We start from the raw sequence: 13,943 nt of genomic DNA on the forward strand, positions 1-13,943 counted from the left end.
CCAGTCAGAGTGTGAGCGGTCGGAGGTCCGTCTCATCGCTCACGGGGCGCCGCTCCACGTCCTTTCCAACCGCTCTGCTAAAAACCGCTTCTCGCTCACAGGAAGAAAAAATATCGAGTCGCTCCAAATTCCCTCCGTTCATTATAATCACCATTTAACCAACACCCATCTATTGTTGTGACTACCTGGACATACCATAAACACTCTGAATAGACTACATGTCATATTAACACTCTGAATAGACTACATGTCATATTAAACACTCTGAATAGACTACATGTCATATTAACACTCTGAATAGGCTACATGTCATATTAACACTCTGAATAGACTACATGTCATATTAACACTCTGAATAGACTACATGTCATATTAACACTCTGAATAGACTACATGTCATATTAAACAGTATATAAACACTCTGAATAGACTACATGTCATATTAAACAGTATATAAACACTCTGAATAGGCTACATGTCATATTAAACAGTATATAAACACTCTGAATAGACTACATGTCATATTAAACACTCTGAATAGACTACATGTCATATTAACACTCTGAATAGACTACATGTCATATTAACACTCTGAATAGACTACATGTCATATTAACACTCTGAATAGACTACATGTCATATTAACACTCTGAATAGACTACATGTCATATTAAACAGTATATAAACACTCTGAATAGACTACATGTCATATTAAACACTCTGAATAGACTACATGTCATATTAACACTCTGAATAGGCTACATGTCATATTAACACTCTGAATAGACTACATGTCATATTAACACTCTGAATAGACTACATGTCATATTAACACTCTGAATAGACTACATGTCATATTAAACAGTATATAAACACTCTAAATAGACTACATGTCATATTAACACTCTGAATAGACTACATGTCATATTAATCACTCTGAATAGACTACATGTCATATTAAACAGTATATAAACACTCTGAATAGACTACATGTCATATTAAACAGTATATAAACACTCTGAATAGACTACATGTCATATTAACACTCTGAATAGACTACATGTCATATTAAACAGTATATAAACACTCTGAATAGACTACATGTCATATTAACACTCTGAATAGACTACATGTCATATTAACACTCTGAATAGACTACATGTCATATTAAACACTCTGAATAGACTACATGTCATATTAACACTCTGAATAGGCTACATGTCATATTAACACTCTGAATAGACTACATGTCATATTAACACTCTGAATAGGCTACATGTCATATTAAACAGCATATAAACACTCTGAATAGACTACATGTCATATTAAACACTCTGAATAGACTACATGTCATATTAACACTCTGAATAGACTACATGTCATATTAACACTCTGAATAGGCTACATGTCATATTAAACAGTATATAAACACTCTGAATAGACTACATGTCATATTAACACTCTGAATAGACTACATGTCATATTAAACACTCTGAATAGACTACATGTCATATTAACACTCTGAATAGACTACATGTCATATTAAACAGTATATAAACACTCTGAATAGACTACATGTCATATTAACACTCTGAATAGACTACATGTCATATTAAACAGTATATAAACACTCTGAATAGACTACATGTCATATTAACACTCTGAATAGACTACATGTCATATTAAACACTCTGAATAGACTACATGTCATATAAACACTCTGAATAGACTACATGTCATATTAACACTCTGAATAGACTACATGTCATATTAACACTCTGAATAGGCTACATGTCATATTAAACAGTATATAAACACTCTGAATAGACTACATGTCATATTAAACAGTATGAATAGACTACATGTCATATTAAACACTCTGAATAGACTACATGTCATATAAACACTCTGAATAGACTACATGTCATATTAACACTCTGAATAGACTACATGTCATATAAACACTCTGAATAGACTACATGTCATATTAACACTCTGAATAGACTACATGTCATATTAACACTCTGAATAGGCTACATGTCATATTAAACAGTATATAAACACTCTGAATAGACTACATGTCATATTAAACAGTATATAAACACTCTGAATAGACTACATGTCATATTAAACACTCTGAATAGACTACATGTCATATTAAACAGTATATAAACACTCTGAATAGACTACATGTCATATTAAACACTCTGAATAGACTACATGTCATATTAAACAGTATATAAACACTCTGAATAGACTACATGTCATATTAACACTCTGAATAGACTACATGTCATATTAACACTCTGAATAGACTACATGTCATATTAACACTCTGAATAGACTACATGTCATATTAACACTCTAAATAGACTACATGTCATATTAACACTCTGAATAGACTACATGTCATATTAACACTCTGAATAGACTACATGTCATATTAAACACTCTGAATAGACTACATGTCATATTAACACTCTGAATAGACTACATGTCATATTAACACTCTGAATAGACTACATGTCATATTAAACACTCTGAATAGACTACATGTCATATTAAACACTCTGAATAGACTACATGTCATATTAAACAGCATGTAAACACTCTGAATAGACTACATGTCATATTAAACACTCTGAATAGACTACATGTCATATTAAACACTCTGAATAGACTACATGTCATATTAACACTCTGAATAGACTACATGTCATATTAAACACTCTGAATAGACTACATGTCATATTAAACACTCTGAATAGACTACATGTCATATTAACACTCTGAATAGACTACATGTCATATTAACACTCTGAATAGACTACATGTCATATTAAACACTCTGAATAGACTACATGTCATATTAACACTCTGAATAGACTACATGTCATATTAAACACTCTGAATAGGCTACATGTCATATTAAACAGTATATAAACACTCTGAATAGACTACATGTCATATTAAACACTCTGAATAGACTACATGTCATATTAACACTCTGAATAGGCTACATGTCATATTAAACAGTATATAAACACTCTGAATAGGTCAGGAGCCAGACAGGGAGTCTAAGAAGGAATGAAAATAAATGATTTAGGCTATATTATTTCAATTATTTCAAGGCTATAGCCTACAAAGAAATACTTTGTGAATCATTAGCCCGGCATGAACATTATAGCGCTCAACATTTAAACAACATTTCATTAAATCATTATAAATGTTGCATGTAGGCTATGACTTCGCTGCACTGTGGGAACTAGAAACACAAGCATTTCACTACACCCGCAATAACATCTGCTAAACACGTGTATGTGGCCAATAAAATGAGATTTGATTTGACTCACGAGAATTAAATAGACATTTAATTAACAATGCCTTATTAGGCTCAGTGTACAGTTCCTTTGAATTCACGTTCAGAAACATGAGTTTGGCCAGAGTCTGTGGCTTCAAGGTTCATGTGATGGTGCCTGGGGAGCAGGCCAGCAGGGGAGACTATCCTCTCCTCACCTGCAGAGCTGCTGGGGATGCTAAACATCCTTCGGGCCACTCTTGCCAGGCTGGGCAGGGACGCGGAGTTGTTTTGACATTTGTCTATAGGTAGGCCTTAAGGTTTTTAAGCAAAATAACCCAATCAAACCAGAAAGCTCCCTGAAAGAGGTCATATACCAGGCCTATTGGGCCAAAATCAACGATGGCCTATTGTATAGATAATAGAACAGAAATGAAAGAAACGTTTAAGAGATCAGATTTGATTTGTTTATAAATGCTTTGCTACAATAGTTATCTACCCACCTCGTTCCTTTCTGTTAGTTATCATGTGCACACAGTACACCATCATGCTTTCAGGATAGGTGTCTTTTCAGATTCCACCGTCATTCTTTAGTTGTGGACACTACATCACCACACTACATCACCACACTACATCACCACACTACATCACTACATCACCACACTACATCACCACACTACATCACCACACTACATCACTACATCACCACACTACATCACCACACTACATCACCACACTACATCACCACACTACATCACCACACTCCCTCTCTTCTTTAGTAGTGGACACTACATCACCACACTACATCACCACACTACATCACCACACTATATCACCACACTACATCACCACACTACATCACCACACTACATCACCACACTCCCTCTCTTCTTTAGTTGTGGACACTACATCACCACACTCATTCTCTTCTTTAGTTGTGGACACTACATCACCACACTCATTCTCTTCTTTAGTTGTGGACACTACATCACCACACTCTCTCTCTTCTTTAGTTGTGGACACTACATCACCACACTACATCACCACACTACATCACCACACTCTCTCTCTTCTTTAGTTGTGGACACTACATCACCACACTCACTCTCTTGCTCTTAGTTCCTTCTCATCTTTGTAAGTGATTTAACACCTGGGTGTTTTATCAGTTTCTTTATGATAATATGTAGTGAACTCCATGACAGTAGCTAAAGCAAGGGGCTATAGCAGCACACAAGTAGACTATACAAATGCATGCTGGGACAGGCATGCCCTTCGCTCCACTCCTCGTTCCAGCTCCTCGCTCCTCGCTCCACTCCTCGCTCCACTCCTCGCTCCACTCCTCCCTCCACTCCTCACTCCAGCTCCTCGCTCCACTCCTCGCTCCACTCTTCGCTCCATCTCCTCGCTCCACTCCTCGCTCCACACCTCGTTCCACTCCTCGTTCCAGCTCCTCGCTCCACTCCTCGCTCCACTCCTCGCTCCACTCCTCGCTCCACTCCTCGTTCCACTCCTCGCTCCACTCCTCGTTCCACTCCTCGCTCCAGCTCCTCGCTCCACTCCTCGCTCCACTCCTCGCTCCACTCCTCCCTCCACTCCTCGCTCCACTCCTCGCTCCACTCCTCGCTCCACTCCTCCCTCCACTCCTCGCTCCACTCCTCCCTCCACTCCTCGCTCCACTCCTCGCTCCACTCCTCCCTCCACTCCTCGCTCCACTCCTCGCTCCACTCATATGTGCCCCTACCTCTATGTACTAATGGATCTGTGTATTTCCTCATCTCAGGTGTACGGTGCAGCCATCCAGTTCTACGAGCCCTACTCCCAGGACTGTCTGACCGACCAGCAGCGCTCTCAGTTGGGTCTACCGGGGCTGGACCACGGGCCCTGTTCCCCAGCCTCATCCCCAGCCACCTCCCCCTGCACCCCAGCTCCGGGCCCCAGAGCGCTACACACCAACAAGTGTATCTGTTTGCTGTCTCACTGGCCCTTCTTCGACGCCTTCCGCAAGTTCCTCACCTTCCTCTATCGATACTGCATCTCTGGACCTCACACCCTGCCCATCGAGAAGTGAGCACCGTGAGAATAATATATATTAGGACACAGCAGACATTTGTGGTATCAAAACTGCAGCAGCACTTGAACCCATTGGCCTTGGTGTTGCTAGGGACCATGCTGAGCCACGGTCCTTTATAAGTACACAGTGTTGTCAGTGACCCTGTATGACACTGCCTGTGTTATCGGACAGCTCTGTATAGGACAGGCACCATACCCAGGCACTTTGTACATAGATATACTGTAGACACACTCCCTAGAAGATTTAACAATTCCAAATGGTATCCAGTCCACTAAATAAACACCAGAGGCTATGTTTAGATCAAGTGTTTGCTGACAGTTCAACAGGGCATTGTGATGGTCAGGTGACGGTGTAGTGGCAGAACTCTATGTAAATCTACCCCCCCCCCCTGTCCCAGACGGTGTGATGACAGATTATGCTCACCTCCTCTTCAGGGTTATTTCTGGCCCATGTCCTGTAACTCTTCTTCTTCTTCTCCTTCTTCTTCTCCTTCCTCTTCTTCTTCTCCTTCTTCTTCTTCTCCTTCCTCTTCTCCTTCTTCTTCTCCTTCTTCTTCTCCTTCCTCTTCTTCTTCTCCTTCTTCTTCTCCTTCTTCCTCTTCTTCTTTTCCTTCTTCTCCTTCCTCTTCTTCTCCTTCCTCTTCTTCTTCTCCTTCCTCTTCTTCTTCTCCTTCTTCTTCTTCTCCTTCTTCTTCTCCTTCCTCTTCTTCTTCTCCTTCTTCTTCTTCTTCTCCTTCTCCTTCTTCTTCTCCTTCTTCTTCTTCTCCTTCTTCTTCTCCTTCTTCTTCTTCTCCTTCTTCTTCTCCTTCCTCTTCTTCTTCTCCTTCTTCTTCTTCTTCTCCTTCTTCTTCCTGTCAGGCACATCTCCCACTTCATGCACAAGGTCCCCTTCCCCTCCTCTCAGAGGCCCAGGATACTGGTGCAGGTGAGTTAAGACATCCATGGTGCTCGCTGCTATGTTATGTTTATGGTTTCTGTCAGTGTGTGTTTCTATTCACGACTAAACCATGTCTGACTCTGTCTTGATCATAATCATCATTCTTTTAATAGTGTTTTTCTCAAAGTTATTCACATTGTATTGAGGTAACGTACCCCCTTCTAGCACCAATCTCTGACAACAGAGACAGTACCGGTTATATGGGAGTCTTTGATAACAGCCAAATGAAGCGCGGCAGCCATTTTGTGCCAGACCTGTCCCCACCACACTATACCTCTGGTAATGTGTTGACATTCCCCAGCTCTCTCCTCACGACAGCCTGATGTTGAGCCAGCCCGTGTCATCCCCTCTACCACTCAGGTAAGACAGGTATCATATACACCGAGTGTACAAAACATTATGAACGTCTTCCTAATATTGAATTGCACAACCCCCCCCCTTTTGCCCTCAATTTGTCGGGGGATGGACTTTACACTCCAATGCTTCCCACAGTTGTGCCACGTTGGCAGGATGTCACCATTGTGTGGTGGACCATTCTTGATTCACACAGGAAATTGTTGAGCGTGAAAACTCCAGCGGAGTTGCTGTTCTTGACACACTCAAACTGATGCGCCTGGCACCTACTACCATACCCCCTCAAAGGAAGTTAATATTTTGTCTTGCCCATTCACCCTCTGAATGGCACACATATACAATCCATGACTCAATTGTCTTTAACCTGTCTCCTCCCCTTCATCTATACTGATTGAAGTGGATTTAACAGGTGCATATCTTAATAAGAACAGTAGTGGTCCTATAGCAGTACCTTGAGGAACTCCAAAACATACCTTTAGATTGGTTTAAAGAATTGGACGAAGGTTTGGTGACTGCTGGTGGAGTTCATGGTATTAGTTATGGTATGGTTAATGTATGGTATTAGTTATGGTATGGTTAATGTATGGTATTAGTTATGGTATGGTTAATTGATGGTATTAGTTATGGTATGGTTAATGTATGGTATGGTTAATTGATGGTATTAGTTATGGTATGGTTAATGTATGGTATTAGTTATGGTATGGTTAATGTATGGTATATGTTATGGTATGGTTAATTGATGGTATTAGTTATGGTATGGTTAATGTATGGTATGGTTAATTGATGGTATTAGTTATGGTATGGTTAATGTATGGTATTAGTTATGGTATGGTTAATGTATGGTATTAGTTATGGTATGGTTAATGTATGGTATTAGTTATGGTATGGTTAATGTATGGTATTAGTTATGGTATGGTTAATGTATGGTATTAGTTATGGTATGGTTAATGTATGGTATTAGTTATGGTATGGTTAATGTATGGTATTAGTTATGGTATGGTTAATGTATGGTATATGTTATGGTATGGTTAATGTATGGTATTAGTTATGGTATGGTTAATGTATGGTATATGTTATGGTATGGTTAATGTATGGTATTAGTTATGGTATGGTTAATGTATGGTATGTGTTATGATAGTGATGTAGTGTGTTAATCTCTTCTATGGCTGTGTTCCAGTGGTGGTCGGTTCTCCATACTGCTGCAGAACCTCGGTCCGGAGAATGCTATAACGCTCCTGGTGTTTGCTGTGACAGAACATAAGATCCTGGTCCACTCTCTACGGCCCGCTGTTCTGACCAGTGTCACTGAGGCTCTGGTGGCTGTGAGTACCTCAGATATCAGCTGTTTAACACTATATAGTACCTCAGATATCAGCTGTTTGACACTATAGTACCTCAGATATCAGCTGTTTGACACTATAGTACCTCAGATATCAGCTGTTTAACACTATAGAACCTCAAATATCAGCTGTTTAACACTATAGTACCTCAGATATCAGCTGTTTAACACTATAGAACCTCAGATATCAGCTGTTTGACACTATAGTACCTCAGATATCAGCTGTTTGACACTATAGTACCTCAGATATCAGCTGTTTGACACTATAGTACCTCAGATATCAGCTGTTTAACACTATAGAACCTCAAATATCAGCTGTTTAACACTATAGAACCTCAGATATCAGCTGTTTAACACTATAGTACCTCAGATATCAGCTGTTTAACACTATATAGTACCTCAGATATCAGCTGTTTGACACTATATAGTACCTCAGATATCAGCTGTTTAACACTATAGTACCTCAGATATCAACTGTTTAACACTATAGATCCTCAGATATCAACTGTTTAACACTATAGTACCTCAGATATCAGCTGTTTAACACTATAGTACCTCAGATATCAGCTGTTTAACACTATAGTACCTCAGATATCAGCTGTTTAATGCTATAGAACCTCAGATATCAGTTGTTTGAATCTTTAGGACTTTAGGTAGTAGCTTGTGGTTTTAGTAAGTAGTTTAAATAATTAGCTATGGCAGTTTGATAGTAGAAGTTAAATAATTAGCTATGGCAGTTTGATAGTAGGGTTTAAATAATTAGCTATGGCAGTTTGATAGTAGGGTTTAAATCATTAGCTATGGCAGTTTGATAGTTGAAGTTAAATAATTAGTTATGGCAGTTTGATAGTAGGGTTGAAATAATTAGCTATGGCAGTTTGATAGTAGGGTTTAAATAATTAGCTATGGCAGTTTGATAGTAGGGTTTAAATAATTAGCTATGGCAGTTTGATAGTAGGGTTTAAATAATTAGCTATGGCAGTTTGATAGTTGAAGTTAAATAATTAGTTATGGCAGTTTGATAGTAGGGTTGAAATAATTAGCTATGGCAGTTTGATAGTAGGGTTGAAATAATTAGCTATGGCAGTTTGATAGTAGGGTTTAAATAATTAGCTATGGCAGTTTGATAGTAGGGTTTAAATAATTAGCTATGGCAGTTTGATAGTAGGGTTTAAATAATTAGCTATGGCAGTTTGATAGTAGGGTTTAAATAATTAGCTATGGCAGTTTGATAGTAGGGTTTAAATAATTAGCTATGGCAGTTTGATAGTAGGGTTTAAATAATTAGCTATGGCAGTTTGATAGTAGGGTTTAAATAATTAGCTATGGCAGTTTGATAGTTGAAGTTAAATAATTAGTTATGGCAGTTTGATAGTAGGGTTGAAATAATTCGCTATGGCAGTTTGATAGTAGAAGTTAAATAATTAGCTATGGCAGTTTGATAGTTGAAGTGAAATAATTAACTATGGCAGTTTGATAGTAGGGTTTAAATAATTCGCTATGGCAGTTTGTTAGTATTTTTAGTAGTAGCTAACAATTGCAGTATTGGTAATGTCTCTCGGTTTTGACCTCCCTCTCTTTCTCTCCCCCTCCCTCTCCCCCTCAGATGATCTTCCCATTCCACTGGCCGTGTCCATACATCCCTCTGTGCCCGCTGGCTCTGGCAGGAGTCCTCTCCGCCCCCTGCCCCTTCATTGTGGGTGTCGACTCACGCTACTTTGACCTTTACGACCCCCCTCTGGACGTCAGCTGTGTCGACCTCGACACGAACACCATCTCCCAGTAAGCACAGCTTCTTCTGACACAAACACCATCTCCCAGGAAGCACAGCTTCTTCTGACACAAACACCATCTCCCAGTAAGCACAGCTTCTTCTGACACAAACACCATCTCCCAGTAAGCACAGCTTCTTCTGACACAAACACCATCTCCCAGTAAGCACAGCTTCTTCTGACACAAACACCATCTCCCAGGAAGCACAGCTTCTTCTGACACAAACACCATCTCCCAGTAAGCACAGCTTCTTCTGACACAAACACCATCTCCCAGTAAGCACAGCTTCTTCTGACACAAACACCATCTCCCAGGAAGCATTGCGGCGACTACCAACCCCCTGTTGTGTACTAGAATGGAATAGACTAAAGGTTTCTATCCATATAATGTGTAAAGTCTCTTTTTTGAGTACAGATTTTTTTTAATGTATCCTTTATTTAACTAGGCAAGTCAGTTAAGAACAAATTCTTACTTACAATGACGGCCTAGGAACAGTGGGTTAACTGCCTTGTTCAGGAGCAGAACGACAGATTTTTACCTTGTCAGCTCGGGGATTCGATCTTGCAACCTTCCGGTAACTAGTCCAACGTTGCTAGTCCAACGCTCTAACCACTAGGCTACCTGACGCCCTTTGTGACTATGGCTTTCTGCTCAGTCCTCAACCAACTCTCACAGTATGACTCTCTAAGACTCTCCAAGACTCTCCACTTAGCTAACGGGCTGAGAATAGTACAGGGTCAACCATAGTGAAGGGCCTCCATCCACTTAGCTAACGGGCTGAGAACAGTCAACCATAGTGAAGGGCCTCCATCCACTTAGCTAACGGGCTGAGAACAGTCAACCATAGTGAAGGGCCTCCATCCACTTAGCTAACGGGCTGATAACAGTCAACCATAGTGAAGGGCCTCCATCCACTTAGCTAACGGGCTGAGAACAGTCAACCATAGTGAAGGGCCTTCATCCACTTAGCTAACGGGCTGAGAACAGTCAACCATAGTGAAGGGCCTCCATCCACTTAGCTAGCGGGCTGAGAACAGTCAACCATAGTGAAGGGCCTTCATCCACTTAGCTAGCGGGCTGAGAACAGTCAACCATAGTGAAGGGCCTTCATCCACTTAGCTAACGGGCTGAGAACAGTCAACCATAGTGAAGGGCCTCCATCCACTTAGCTAACGGGCTGAGAACAGTCAACCATAGTGAAGGGCCTCCATCCACTTAGCTAACGGGCTGAGAACAGTCAACCATAGTGAAGGGCCTCCATCCACTTAGCTAACGGGCTGAGAACAGTCAACCATAGTGAAGGGCCTCCATCCACTTAGCTAGCGGGCTGAGAACAGTCAACCATAGTGAAGGGCCTTCATCCACTTAGCTAACGGGCTGAGAACAGTCAACCATAGTGAAGGGCCTCCATCCACTTAGCTAACGGGCTGAGAACAGTCAACCATAGTGAAGGGCCTCCATCCACTTAGCTAGCGGGCTGAGAACAGTCAACCATAGTGAAGGGCCTCCATCCACTTAGCTAGCGGGCTGAGAACAGTCAACCATAGTGAAGGGCCTCCATCCACTTAGCTAGCGGGCTGAGAACAGTCAACCATAGTGAAGGGCCTCCATCCACTTAGCTAGCGGGCTGAGAACAGTCAACCATAGTGAAGGACACCCAGCAACAAACATGTCAACCTTTTCCTTTTTCACTTTTTATAAACTACAGTGTTGCTGAGTCTATTCCTCAAGGTGGGCTGTAAACCCTGTTGAGACAGTCTATTCCTCAAGGTGGGCTGTAACCCAGTTGAGACAGTCTATTCCTCAAGGTGGGCTGTAACCCAGTTGAGACAGTCTATTCCTCAAGGTGGGCTGTAAACCCTGTTGAGACAGTCTATTCCTCAAGGTGGGCTGTAAACCCAGTTGAGACAGTCTATTCCTCAAGGTGGGCTGTAAACCCAGTTGAGACAGTCTATTCCTCAAGGTGGGCTGTAAACTCAGTTGAGACAGTCTATTCCTCAAGGTGGGCTGTAAACCCAGTTGAGACAGTCTATTCCTCAAGGTGGGCTGTAACCCAGTTGAGACAGTCTATTCCTCAAGGTGGGCTGTAACCCAGTTGAGACAGTCTATTCCTCAAGGTGGGCTGTAACCCAGTTGAGACAGTCTATTCCTCAAGGTGGGCTGTAACCCAGTTGAGACAGTCTATTCCTCAAGGTGGGCTGTAACCCTGCTGAGACAGTCTATTCCTCAAGGTGGGCTGTAACCCTGCTGAGACAGTCTATTCCTCAAGGTGGGCTGTAAACCCAGTTGAGACAGTCTATTCCTCAAGGTGGGCTGTAACCCAGTTGAGACAGTCTATTCCTCAAGCTGGGCTGTGGAAGTGTTTTACACGGTAGGCCTTTAATCGATGGTGAAGAAAATGAGACTGTATTGTGTCGTGTTTGGCCACTGTAGGCCTTTAATCGATGGTGAAGAAAATGAGACTGTATTGTGTCATGTTTGGCCACTGTAGGCCTTTAATCGATGGTGAAGAAAATGAGACTGTATTGTGTCATGTTTGGCCACTGTAGGCCTTTAATCGATGGTGAAGAAAATGAGACTGTATTGTGTCGTGTTTGGCCACTGTAGGCCTTTAATCGATGGTGAAGAAAATGAGACTGTATTGTGTCGTGTTTGGCCACGGTAGGCCTTTAATCGATGGTGAAGAAAATGAGGCTGTATTGTGTCGTGTTTGGCCACTGTAGGCCTTTAATCGATGGTGAAGAAAATGAGACTGTATTGCGTCATGTTTGGCCACTGTAGGCCTTTAATCGATGGTGAAGAAAATGAGACTGTATTGTGTCGTGTTTGGCCACTGTAGGCCTTTAATCAATGGTGAAGAAAATGAGACTGTATTGTGTCGTGTTTGGCCACTGTAGGCCTTTAATCGACGGTGAAGAAAATGAGACTGTATTGTGTCGTGTTTGGCCACTGTAGGCCTTTAATCGACGGTGAAGAAAATGAGACTGTATTGTGTCGTGTTTGGCCACTGTAGGCCTTTAATCGACGGTGAAGAAAATGAGACTGTATTGTGTCGTGTTTGGCCACTGTAGGCCTTTAATCGACGGTGAAGAAAATGAGACTGTATTGTGTCGTGTTTGGCCACTGTAGGCCTTTAATCGACGGTGAAGAAAATGAGACTGTATTGTGTCGTGTTTGGCCACTGTAGGTGTAATGATAATAGTAGAATATATTCCATTTATCAGACACTTTTATCCACAGCGATGTACAGTCATGTGTGCATCCATTTTCCATATGGGTCCAAGTTCAATCTGTTTCTGTGGTCCTAAGATATTTGGAGCAGTCTTGGAGGCAGCAGTCTCGTGGGTGGTCTCCTGCCCCTTATCCTCCGCCAGTGTTAGTTTTGGGTGTGTTCCACCTCTCTGTACGTCTGGAGAGCGCTGACCGTGTGTTTCTCCTTTCAGCAACGGAGATAAGAGGGCCCTGACCTGGAAGATCCTGCCAAAGAAAGCCTGTAAAAACCTGATGAATGTGCTGAACAATCTCTACCAGCAACTGGTGGACGGTGAGTAGAGGACCGTACTGTACTGTATGGATGGAGGACTAAAGATTTCAGTATGAATAAACTGGGTCAAGTGTAGCCTGAGTTGCCAGATGTGACTCTGGTTCTGCCTCAGTTCGCTCCTATAATATAACAAAGACAAAGGAGTTGGCAACAAAAAAATATCTGGCAACCAAGCTAGATCAAAAACACTTTTTTTCAATAAAACTCATTTTCAAGGTCGACTTTGAAAGATTCTTTCAAGCTGATGTGTTTGACTCTCAGGTGTTCTTCTTCTTCTGAATATGATAAGCCACTGTAGCAGGAGTGTAGGAGTACTTTACGTTCAGTTTCCTATTCTTTCTCCAGTGTCTACCAAACAGACGGCAGGTCTATATTAAAGAACAGTGTTGTATCATTCTTCTTCTTCTCTCCTCTTCCTCTGTAACAAAACCACCAGTTAGTATTACATCATTATTCCTTTCTCTCTGCATTTCTCTCGCTCTCTCTATCTCTCTCTCGCTGCATCTCTCTCTCTCTCTTTCTCTCGCACCCCTCTATCTCCCCCTCGCTCTCTCTTTCTCGCTGCATCTCTCTCTCGCTCTCTGCATCTCGCTCTCTCTCTCTCTCTTTCTCTCGCACCCCTCTATCT

The 13,943-nt window shown here is 41.5% G+C and overlaps 1 protein-coding gene across 10 annotated transcripts in view; it reads left to right on the plus strand.

The window, feature by feature from the left end:
- Positions 1-13,943, plus strand: part of LOC110487142 (C-myc promoter-binding protein) — a 147,565-nt gene that overhangs the window by 55,985 nt on the left and 77,637 nt on the right. For all 10 annotated transcript variants that reach the window (XM_036981547.1, XM_036981550.1, XM_036981552.1 and 7 more), the window contains 6 exons: positions 5,079-5,362; positions 6,227-6,293; positions 6,607-6,665; positions 7,837-7,981; positions 9,605-9,780; positions 13,215-13,315. In XM_036981547.1, the coding sequence (XP_036837442.1) occupies positions 5,079-5,362; positions 6,227-6,293; positions 6,607-6,665; positions 7,837-7,981; positions 9,605-9,780; positions 13,215-13,315 (832 nt within the window). The remainder of the gene's footprint in view (positions 1-5,078; positions 5,363-6,226; positions 6,294-6,606; positions 6,666-7,836; positions 7,982-9,604; positions 9,781-13,214; positions 13,316-13,943) is intronic.

Source organism: Oncorhynchus mykiss, chromosome 6 (genome assembly GCF_013265735.2).
Source record: "Oncorhynchus mykiss isolate Arlee chromosome 6, USDA_OmykA_1.1, whole genome shotgun sequence".
NCBI lineage: Eukaryota > Metazoa > Chordata > Actinopteri > Salmoniformes > Salmonidae > Oncorhynchus > Oncorhynchus mykiss.